At 49.4% G+C, this 12,039-nt stretch overlaps 1 protein-coding gene across 2 annotated transcripts in view; it reads left to right on the top strand.

The window, feature by feature from the left end:
- Positions 1 to 10,211: 10,211 nt before the first annotated feature.
- The window catches only part of SREK1 (splicing regulatory glutamic acid and lysine rich protein 1), a 28,691-nt gene continuing 26,863 nt past the window's right edge, over positions 10,212 to 12,039 (top strand). For both annotated transcript variants that reach the window (XM_038765986.1, XM_038765987.1), the window contains exon 1: positions 10,212 to 10,425. In XM_038765986.1, coding sequence (XP_038621914.1) covers positions 10,271 to 10,425 — 155 coding nt within the window. In that variant the 5' untranslated portion in view covers positions 10,212 to 10,270. The remainder of the gene's footprint in view (positions 10,426 to 12,039) is intronic.

Here is a 12,039-nt window from a genome sequence, read left to right as displayed (position 1 = left end):
AATCGTATTTATTGAGCGCTTAGTGTGTGCAGAGCACTGTACTAAGCGCTTGGGAAGTCCAAGTTGGCAACATATAGAGACGGTCCCTGCCCAACAGCGGGCTCCCGTCGGCTGAATGATGGAAGGAAGGGAGTTGGCCAAACGATGAAGTGTTAAAATAATAATTGTGGTATTCGTTAACCGCTTACTGTGCGCTAGGGGTGGATGCCCAAATGGGGCTCGCAGTCTCAATCCCCATTTTAAAGATGAGGTCACTGAGGCCCAGAGAAGTGAAGTGACTTGCCCAAGGTCACACAGCAGACAAGTGGAGGAGGCGGGATTAGAATCCACAACCCGGTGCTCTATCCGCTACGCTGTGCTGCTTCTTGGGCTGACGGTAGTGTTGACTGCAGGGAGCAAGGGGATTTGGCCACGATTTCACTTCCACGTGCCCACCCACCTCCGGTCACTGTACTGAGCGCCTGGGAAGTCCAAGTTGGCAACATATAGAGACGGTCCCTACCCAACGGCAGGCTCACAGTCTAGAAGGCAATACCGGGGACCTTTCGCGTGTCAGGCGAATGTGATAACTGCTACACTACGGAAACATTCTTGTCACTAATGGGGTCCCTAAGTGTGAGGAAAGAGCTTTTTGTGTAATCAATCAATCAATCAATCGTATTTTATTGAGCGCTTACTGTGTGCAGAGCACTGGACTAAGCGCTTGGGAAGTCCAAGTTGGCAACATATAGAGACAGTCCCTACCCAACAGTGGGCTCACAGTCTAGAAGGGGGAGACAGAGAACAAAACCAAACATACTAACAAAATAAAATAAATAGAATAGATATGTACAAGTAAAATAGAGTAATAAATATGTACAAACATATATACATATATACAGGTGCTGTGGGGACGGGAAGGAGGTAAGATGAGGGGGATGGAGAGGGGGACGAGGACGAGAGGAAGGAAGGGGCTGAGTGTGGGAAGGCCTCCTGGAGGAGGTGAGCTCTCAGTAGGGCCTTGAAGGGAGGAAGAGAGCTAGCTTGGTGGATGGGCAGAGGGATTGGGGGCATTCCAGGCCCGGGGGATGACGTGGGCCGGGGGTCGATGGCGGGACAGGCGAGAACGAGGGACAGTGAGGAGGTTAGCAGAGGCAGAGGAGCGGAGGGTGCGGGCTGGGCTGGCCAAGGAGAGAAGGGAGGTGAGGTAGGAGGGGGGTGAGGTGATGGACAGCCTTGAAGCCCAGGGTGAGGAGTTTCTGCCTGGTGCGCAGATTGATTGGTAGCCACTGGAGATTTTTGAGGAGAGGAGTAACATGCCCAGAGCGTTTCTGGACAAAGACAATCCGGGCAGCAGCGTGAAGTATGGATTGAAGTGGGGAGAGACACGAGGATGGGAGATCGGAGAGAAGGCTGATACAGTAATACAGTGATACAGTGTAGATATTCCATTACCTCACGTCTCGTTTGTAAAATCTCCACCTCTGCGCAACTTCATACCCAACTAATTGAAGATGTCTCTGAGGAAGGACGCGGCAAGGAGTCCACTTGGCTCTTAACGACGGCTCGCGAGAAGCCCGGAAGCCACAGAGTCGGTTGCCTACCGGTGGGTGGCACAGACGTTGCCGTGGTCGAGAACGGGCGAGGCGAGGCACTCGTTTTAAGGGCAACGCACTTCCGAGCGGGGACGTGTTTTCACCTGGAGGGACAGCGATCGTTGGTGGAACCAATAAAACGAGGACGGCCCGGGAATCACCCACCTTGGTTTCCATGCCCTACTCCTCCGCGGTTCCAGGGCCGATGGACCAACACGCCGCTTCGCTTGCGTTCGCGGACGGTGGGAAGGAAAGGCCGACTTGGTGATGTTCTGCTGGAGAGAAGGAACCGCCGTTGCAGGTGAGGAAGCAGGGCGACGGGAAACCCCTGCCCCACCGAGGGACCCTCCCTTCATCAATCAATCAATCAATCAATAGTATTTATTCATTCATTCATTCAATCGTATTTATTTTTTTTATGGCATTCATTAAGCGCTTACTATGTGCCAAGCACTGTTCTAAGCGCTAGGGAGATTACAAGGTGATCAGGTTGTCCCACGGGCAGCTCACAGTGTTCATCCCCATTTTACAGATGAGGTAACTGAGGCACTGAGAAGTTAAGTGACTTGCCCAAAGTCACCCAGCTGACAAGTGGCGGAGCCGGGATTTGAACCCATGACCTCTGACTCCAAAGCCCGGGCTCTTTCCACTGAGCCACGCTGCTTTATTGAGCGCTTACTGTGTGCGGAGCACTGTACTAAGCGCTTGGGAAGTACAGGTTGGCAACGTATAGAGACGGTCCCTACCCGACAGTGGGCTCACAGTTTAGTAGGGGGAGACGGACAGCAAGGAATATTAACAAAAAATAGAATAAATATGTACAAATAAAATAAATAGAATAATAAATACGTACAAGCATATATACAGGTGTGGTGGGGAGGGAGGTAAGGCGAGGGGGAGGGGGAGAGGAAGGAGGGGCTCAGTCATTCATTCATTCAATCACATTTATTGAGTAAATAAATAGAGTAATAAATTCATTCATTCATTCAGTCATATTTATTGAGCGCTTACCGTGTGCAGAGCACTGGACTAAGCGCTTGGGAAGTCCAAGTTGGCAACACCTAGAGACGGTCCCTACCCAACAGCGGGCTCGCAGTCTAGAAGGGGGAGACGGAGAACCCAACAAAACATATTAACAAAATAAAATAAATAGAATAGCTGTGCACAAGTAAAATTAATAAATAAATGACTGCGGGAGACGACCTTTCCGGCGGCCAGAGACCCATTCCCAGGTACGTCAATGTGCTCACGAAGCCCCGCAAAAACCCGTTTTCCTTATTACGGTCTTTGTATATATGTATATATGTTTGTACATATTTATTACTATATTTATTTATTTATTTTACTTGTACCTATCTATTTATTTTATTTTGTTAGTATGTTTGGTTTTGTTCTCTGTCTCCCCCTTTCAGACTGTGAACCCACTGTTGGGTAGGGACTGTCTCTATATGTTGCCAATCTGTACTTCCCAAGCGCTTAGTACAGTGCTCTGCACATAGTAAGCGCTCAATAAATACGATTGATGATGATGATGATGATGATTTGTTACGATGATGATGGCGCATCACCTGCGCCGGGCCTGACTGGGTTCCTGACATGGGCGCAGTCACCCACCTTTCATGGGGCAAAAGGAAATTTTCGTGAGGTTTATTGGCAGGATGCAAGCTTGCCAAGGTTCAGCCCCCTGGTAGATTGTTTTTATTAATAATAATAATAGTAGTGGTAATAATAATAATGGCATTTATTCATTCATTCATTCAATCGTATTTATGGAGCGCTTACTGTGTGCAGAGCACTGTACTAAGCGCTTGGGAAGTCCAAGTTGGCAACGTATAGAGACGGTCAATCAATCAATCGTATTTATTGAGCGCTTACTGTGTGCAGAGCACTGTACTAAGCGCTTGGGAAGTACAAGTTGGCAACACATAGAGACGGCCTATTAAGACTGCCAGTAAGTCTGTTAAGCGCTTACTATGTGCAAAGCCCTGTTCTAAGCGCTGGGGAGGTTACAAGGTGATCAGGTTGTCCCATGGGGGGCTCACAAGCTTAATCCCCATTTTCCAGATGAGGTAACTGAGTCCCAGAGAAGTGAAGTGACTTGCCCAAAGTCACCCAGCTGACAGTTGGCGGAGCCGGGATTTGAACCCACGACCTCTGACTCCAAAGCCCGGGCTCTTTCCACTGAGCCACGCTGCTTCTTGTTGTGTTTGTTAAGCACTGTGATCATGCTGGGGGCAGATCTAGATAATCGGTTGGACACAGTCCCTGCCTCAATCAGCGCTATTTACTGAGCACTTCTGGTGGGTTTGGTTTAGTGGGCTGAGAATTGTTTATCGATCAAAAGAAGCCATTAAACGGAAACATCTTCAATTACTTGGGTATGAAGTTGCGCAGATTCCATATTATGAGGTGGAGATTTTACAAACGAGACGTGAGGCAATGGAATATCTACAAAAAAAAAGCTCTTTCCTCACACTTATGGACTCCGTCGGTGATAAGAATGAAATATCGCGGAAGAATCTGGGTGCTTAGTTCAAGAGTTCAAGTTCTTTTAGACTGTGAGCCCACTGTTGGGTAGGGACTGTCTCTATGTGATGCCAATTTGTACTTCCCAAGCGCTTAGTACAGTGCTCTGCACATAGTAAGCGCTCAATAAATACGATTGATTGATTGATTGATTGATTGAAGAGCCAGTGCATCTTATGTCTTGTTCTCTGTCTCCCCCTTTTAGAGTGTGAGCCCATTGTTGGGTAGGGACTGTCTCTGTATTTTGCCGACTTGGACTTCCAAAGCGCTTAGTCCAGTGCTCTGCACACAGTAAGCGCTCAATAAATACGATTGAATGAATGAATGAATGAAGAGCCAGTGTTATGTTTTATAATAATAATAATAATAATAGCATTTGTTAAGCGCTTACTATGTGCCAAGCACTGTTCTAAGCACTGGGGGGGATACAAGGTGATCAGGTTGTCCCACGTTGGGCTCACAGCCGTCATCCCCATTTTACAGATGAGGGAACTGAGGCTCCGAGAAGTTAAGTGACTTGCCCAAGGTCACACAGCAGGCACGTTGGCGGAGTCGGGATTCGAACCCATGACCTCTGACTCCAAAGCCCGGGCTCTTTCCACTGAGCCACGCTGCTTCTCTGTTTTGTTGTCTGTCTCCCCCTTCTAGACTGGGAGCCCGTCGTTGGGTAGGGACCGTCTCGATATGTTGCCGACTTGTACTTCCCAAGCGCTTAGTACAGTGCTCTGCACACAGTAAGCGCTCAATACATACGATTGAATGAATGAATGAATGAATGACAGGCCAGTGCATGTTATGTTTTGTTGTCCGTCTCCCCCTTCTAGACTGTGAGCCCGTCGCTGGGTAGGGACCGTCTCTATATGTTGCCGACTTGTACTTCCCAAGCGCTTAGTACAGTGCTCTGCACACAGTAAGCGCGCAATAAATAAAGCACTCAATATAAAAAATAAGGGCTGCTTAGGGAAGCAGCGTGGCTCAGTGGAAAGAGCATGGGCTTTGGAGTCAGATGTCATGGGTTCAAATCCCGTCTCCGCCAATTGTCAGCTGTGTGACTTTGGGCAAGTCGCTTCACTTCTCTGGGCCTCAGTTATCTCACCTGTAAAATGGGGATGAAGACTGCGAGCCCCCCGTGGGACAACCTGATCACCTTGTAACCTCCCCAGTGCTTAGAACAGTGCTTTACACATAGTAAGCGCTTAATAAATGCCATCATTATTATTATTAATAAATACGATTGAATGAATGATCAATCACACTGTGTGCACAACACCAGACTAAACGTTGGGCGAGTGGGGCTCAGTGTAAAGAGCCCGCTGTTGAGTAGGGACCGTCTCTATATGTTGCCGACTTGTACTTCCCGAGCGCTTAGCACAGTGCCCTGCACACAGTAAGCACTCAATAAATACAATTGAATGAATGAATGAATGAATCTTAGTGCCTCAGCTTTTTCATCTGTAAAATGGGGATAAGGGCCTTGCTCTCCCTAGACAGTGAGCCCTGTGCGGGACAAAGGCTCAGATCTGATTATCCCGGGAGTGATCCTGGTGCTTAGCACAGCACTGAACATATAGTAAGCACTGAATAAATACTATTAATAATGATGATTATATTATTAAAAATTGGTAATAGACACAATCCCTGCCTTATGGTGCAGAAAGAGCCCGGGCTTTGGAGTCGGAGGTCAGGGGTTCAAATCCCGGCTCTGCCAATTGTCAGCTGGGTGACTTGGGGCAAGTCACTTCACTTCTCTGGGCCTCAGTTCCCTCATCTGTAAAATGGGGATGAAGAGTGTGAGCCCCCCGTGGGACAACCTGATCGCCTTGTAACCTCCCCAGCGTTTAGAACAGTGCTTTGCACATAGTAAGCACTTAATAAATGCCATCATTATTATTATTATTATCTCAGTGCCTCAGCTTTTTCATCTGTAAAATGGGGATAAGGGCCTTGATCTCCCTAGACAATGAGCCCTGTGCGGGACAAAGGCTCAGATCTGATTATCCCGGGAGTGATCCTGGTGCTTAGCACAGCACTGAACATATAGTAAGCACTGAATAAATACTATTAATAATGATGATTATATTATTAAAAATTGGTAATAGACACAATCCCTGCCTTATGGCGCAGAAAGAGCCCGGGCTTTGGAGTCGGAGGTCAGGGGTTCAAATCCCGGCTCTGCCAATTGTCAGCTGTGTGACTTGGGGCAAGTCACTTCACTTCTCTGGGCCTCAGTTCCCTCATCTGTAAAATGGGGATGAAGAGTGTGAGCCCCCCGTGGGACAACCTGATCACCTTGTAACCTCCCCAGCGTTTAGAACAGTGCTTTGCACATAGTAAGCACTTAATAAATGCCATCATTATTATTATTATTATCTCAGTGCCTCAGCTTTTTCATCTGTAAAATGGGGATAAGGGCCTTGATCTCCCTAGACAATGAGCCCTGTGTGGGACAAAGGCTCAGATCTGATTATCCCGGGAGTGATCCTGGTGCTTAGCACAGCACTGAACATATAGTAAGCACTGAATAAATACTATTAATAATGATGATTATATTATTAAAAATTGGTAATAGACACAATCCCTGCCTTATGGCGCAGAAAGAGCCCGGGCTTTGGAGTCGGAGGTCAGGGGTTCAAATCCCGGCTCTGCCAATTGTCAGCTGTGTGACTTGGGGCAAGTCACTTCACTTCCCTGGGCCTCAGTTCCCTCATCTGTAAAATGGGGATGAAGACTGTGAGCGCCCCGTGGGGCAGCCTGACCACCTTGGAACCTCCCCAGTGCTTAGAACAGTGCTTTGCACATAGTAAGTGTTTAATAAATGCTATCATTATCATTATTATTATTATTATTATTATTCTCTGGGCCTCCGTTTCCTCATCTGTAAAATGGGGATGAAGACTGTGAGCCCCCCGTGGGACAACCTGATCGCCTTGGAACCTCCCCAGTGCTTAGAACAGTGCTTTGCACATAGTGAGTGCTTAATAAATGCCATTATTATTATTATTATTATTATTATCTGTTAAATGTGGATGAAGACCGTGAGCCCCATGAGGGGCAACCTGACCACCTTGGAACCTCCCCAGTGCTTAGAACAGTGCTTTGCACATAGTAAGTGTTTAATAAATGCTATCATTATTATTATTATTATTATTATTCTCTGGGCCTCAGTTCCCTCATCTGTAAAATGTGGATGAAGACTGTGAGCCCCCCGTGGGACAACCTGATCGCCTTGGAACCTCCCCAGTGCTTAGAACAGTGCTTTGCACATAGTGAGTGCTTAATAAATGTTATTATTATTATTATTATTATTATTATTATTATCTGTTAAATGTGGATGAAGACTGTGAGCCCCATGAGGGGCAACCTGACCACCTTGGAACCTCCCCATTGCTTAGAACAGTGCTTTGCACATAGTAAGTGTTTAATAAATGCTATCATTATTATTATTATTCTCTGGGCCTCAGTTCCCTCATCTGTAAAACGGGGATGAAGACTGTAAGCCCCCCGTGGGACAACCTGATCGCCTTGGAACCTCCCCAGTGCTTAGAACAGTGCTTTGCACATAGTGAGTGCTTAATAAATGCCATTATTATTATTATTATTATTATTATTATTATTATCTGTTAAATGTGGATGAAGACCGTGAGCCCCATGAGGGGCAACCTGACCACCTTGGGACCTCCCCAGTGCTTAGAACAGTGCTTTGCACATAGTAAGTGCTTAATAAATGCTATCATTATTATTATTATTATTCTCTGGGCCTCAGTTCCCTCATCTGTCAAATGGGGATGAAGACTGTGAGCCCCCCGTGGGATAACCTGATCGCCTTGGAACCTCCCCAGTGCTCAGAACAGTGCTTTGCACATAGTGAGTGCTTAATAAATGCCATTATTATAATTATTATTATTATCTGTTAAATGTGGATGAAGACCGTGAGCCCCATGAGGGGCAACCTGACCACCTTGGGACCTCCCCAGTGCTTAGAACAGTGCTTTGCACATAGTAAGTGCTAAATAAATGCTATCATTATTATTATTATTATTCTCTGGGCCTCAGTTCCCTCATCTGTCAAATGGGGATGAAGACTGTGAGCCCCCGTGGGATAACCTGATCGCCTTGGAACCTCCCCAGTGCTTAGAACAGTGCTTTGCATATACTGAGTGCTTAATAAATGCCATTATTATTATTATTATTATTATTATTATTATTATCATCTGTTAAATGTGGATGAAGACCGTGAGCCCCATGAGGGGCAACCTGACCACCTTGGAACCTCCCCAGTGCTTAGAACAGTGCTTGGCACATAGTGAGTGCTTAATAAATGCCATTATTATTATTATTATTATTATTATCTGTTAAATGTGGATGAAGACCGTGAGCCCCATGAGGGGCAACCTGACCACCTTGGGACCTCCCCAGTGCTTAGAACAGTGCTTTGCACATAGTAAGTGCTAAATAAATGCTATCATTATTATTATTATTATTCTCTGGGCCTCAGTTCCCTCATCTGTCAAATGGGGATGAAGACTGTGAGCCCCCCGTGGGATAACCTGATCGCCTTGGAACCTCCCCAGTGCTTAGAACAGTGCTTTGCATATACTGAGTGCTTAATAAATGCCATTATTATTATTATTATTATTATTATTATTATTATTATCATCTGTTAAATGTGGATGAAGACCGTGAGCCCCATGAGGGGCAACCTGACCACCTTGGAACCTCCCCAGTGCTTAGAACAGTGCTTGGCACATAGTGAGTGCTTAATAAATGCCATTATTATTATTATTATTATCTGTTAAATGTGGATGAAGACTGTGAGCCCCATGAGGGGCAACCTGACCACCTTGGGACCTCCCCAGTGCTTAGAACAGTGCTTTGCACATAGTAAGTGCTTAATAAATGCTATCATTATTATTATTATTATTATTGTTCTCTGGGCCTCAGTTCCCTCATCTGTCAAATGGGGATGAAGACTGTGAGCCCCCTGTGGGACAACCTGATCGCCTTGGAACCTCCCCAGTGCTTAGAACAGTGCTTTGCACATAGTAAGTGTTTAATAAATGCCATTATTATTATTATTATTATTATTATTATTATTATTATTCTCTGGGCCTCAGTTCCCTCATCTGTCAAATGGGGATGAAGACTGTGAGCCCCCTGTGGGACAACCTGATCGCCTTGGAACCTCCCCAGTGCTTAGAACAGTGCTTTGCACATAGTAAGTGTTTAATAAATGCCATTATTATTATTATTATTATTATTATTATTATTATTATTATTATTATTCTCTGGGCCTCAGTTCCCTCATCTGTCAAATGGGGATGAAGACTGTGAGCCCCCTGTGGGACAACCTGATCGCCTTGGAACCTCCCCAGTGCTTAGAACAGTGCTTTGCACATAGTAAGTGTTTAATAAATGCCATTATTATTATTATTATTATTATTATTATTATTATTATTCTCTGGGCCTCAGTTCCCTCATCTGTCAAATGGGGATGAAGACTGTGAGCCCCCTGTGGGACAACCTGATCGCCTTGGAAACTCCCCAGCGCTTAGAACAGGTTTCTGCACATAGTGAGTGCTTAATAAATGTCATTATCATTATTATCATTATCATTATTATTATTATCTGTCAAATGTCGATGAAGACTGTGAGCCCCATGAGGGGCAGCTTGACCACCTTGTATCCGCCTCAGCGCTTACAAAGGCGCTTGGCACAGAGCAGGCGTTTGACAAATGCCATTATTATAGTCATTGTTATTATTATTAATTATTCTTAATTATTATTGTTCTTCATAAGGCGCGTCCTTCGGCCCCCTCACGGAGCTCTGAGGGAAAGGCCACACCCCTCCCGCGCGTGCGCGCTCCGTTTCCCGCCCTCGGGCTCGCGCCTCCCGAGCACGTGACCGGCGCCCGTTGCCGTGGAGACGGGGAGCAGGCGAGCGGAGCGGGAGGAAAGCGCGGCCGCCGCCCGAGGACCACAGAGTCGCCGGCCGCCTAGAGGGGCCGCCGCCTCCGCCCACGCCCGGGCGCATGCGCGGTGGCGCCGGCGCCTGCGCCGCAGCCTCCTCGCTCTTTCGCTCGCTCGCTCTCCGCCGCCCCCTCCCCCCCGGGCTCCGTCGGCGACGCGGCGCAGGCGTGGGTCGGGCGCGGGAAGAAGGCGGCGGCCCCGGCATGAATAGCGGCTTCGGGCTGGGCCTGGGCTTCGGCCTGACGCCCACGGCGGTGATCCAGGTGACCAACCTGTCCGCGGCGGTGACCAGCGACCAGATGCGGACCCTCTTCACCTTCCTGGGAGACATCGAGGAGCTGCGGCTATACCCCCCGGAGTAAGGCCCGGACGGGCGACCGCCGCCGCAGGGGGGGGGGGGGAGGGGACGGGACGGAAGGGGGCCGGCGGGCACGGCCATCACGTGACTCCCGGGGGCGGCGCGCGCGCGCGCTCTCTCCCCGGCCCGTCCGCCATGTTGGGCCGCCGCGCGAGGCCCCCGTCACGTGACACCCCGGGGGGGGGCGCGCGCCCCCTGCCGGCCACCATGTTTGATCGGGGCGCGAGAGCGCTCGACACGTGACCCCGGGGGGCGCGCTCCCCCTGCCGGCCACCGTGTTTGATGGGGGCGCGAAGCGCTCGTCATGTGACACCCCGGGGGTGGGGGCGCGCGCCCCCTGCCGGTCACCATGTTTGGGGGCGCGAAGCGCTCGTCACGTGACAACCCCGGGGGGCGCACGCCCCCTGCTGGTCACCATATTGGATTGGGGGCGCTTCGAGCCCATCATGTCTCCCTCCATGGTTGATTGGGGCGTGAAGCGCTCGTCGCGGGCGCCCCCTGCCGGTCACCATGTTTCATTGGTGGCGTGAAGCGCCCGTCACGTGACACCCCCCTGTCGGCCACCATGTTTGATTGGGGCGCGAAGTGCTCGTCACGTGACACCCCGGGGGGCGCGCGCCCCCTGCCGGCCACCATGTTTGATTAGGGCGCGAGAGCGCTCGACATCCCCCTCTCCATCCCCCCATGTTACCTCCTTCCCTTCCCCGCAGCACCTGTATATATGTATATATGGTTGTACATATTTATTACTCTTTATTTATTTATTTTACTTGTGCATTTCTATCCTATTTATTTTATTCTGTTGGTATGTTTGGTTCTGTTCTCTGTCTCCCCCTTTTAGACTGTGAGCCCACTGTTGGGTAGGGACTGTCTCTATGTGTTGCCAATTTGTACTTCCCAAGCGCTTAGTGCAGTGCTCTGCACATAGTAAGCGCTCAATAAATACGATTGATTGATTGATTGACACGTGACCCCGGGGGGCGCGCTCCCCCTGCCGGCCACCATGTTTGATGGGGGTGCGAAGCGCTCGTCATGTGATCCCCGAGGGCGCGCTCCCCCTGGGTCTCCCACCATGGTTGATTGGGGCGCCCCCTGTCGGTCACCATGTTTCACTGGGGGCGCGAATAGCCCGTCACGTGACACCCCGGGGGCGCGCGCCCCCTGTCGGCCACCATGTTTGATTGGGGCGCGAAGTGCTCGTCACGTGACACCCCGGGAGTGCGCGCCCCCTGTCGGTCACCATGTTTCATTGGGGGGCGCGAAGTGCTCGTCACGTGACACCCCGGGAGTGCGCGCCCTCTGCCGGTCACCGTGTGTGATGGGGGGCGCGAGGCGCCCGTCATGTGACACCGCGGGGGCGCACGCCCCCTGCCGGTCACCATGCTTGTTTGGGGGGGCGCGAAGCGCTCGTCACGTGACACCCCAGGGGGCGCGCGCCCCCTGCTGGTCACCATATTGGATTGGGGGCGCTTCGAGCCCGTCATCATCATTATCATCATCAATTGTGTTTATTGAGCGCTTACTGTGTGCAGAGCACTGTACTAAGCGCTTGGGAAGTACAAGTTGTTAATATCTAGAGACGGTCCCTACCCAACAGTGGGCTCACAGTCTAGA

This window comes from Tachyglossus aculeatus, chromosome 23, assembly GCF_015852505.1.
Source record: "Tachyglossus aculeatus isolate mTacAcu1 chromosome 23, mTacAcu1.pri, whole genome shotgun sequence".
In the NCBI taxonomy this organism is placed as follows: Eukaryota; Metazoa; Chordata; class Mammalia; order Monotremata; family Tachyglossidae; genus Tachyglossus; species Tachyglossus aculeatus.
This window is presented reverse-complemented; position numbering and strand designations above follow the sequence as displayed.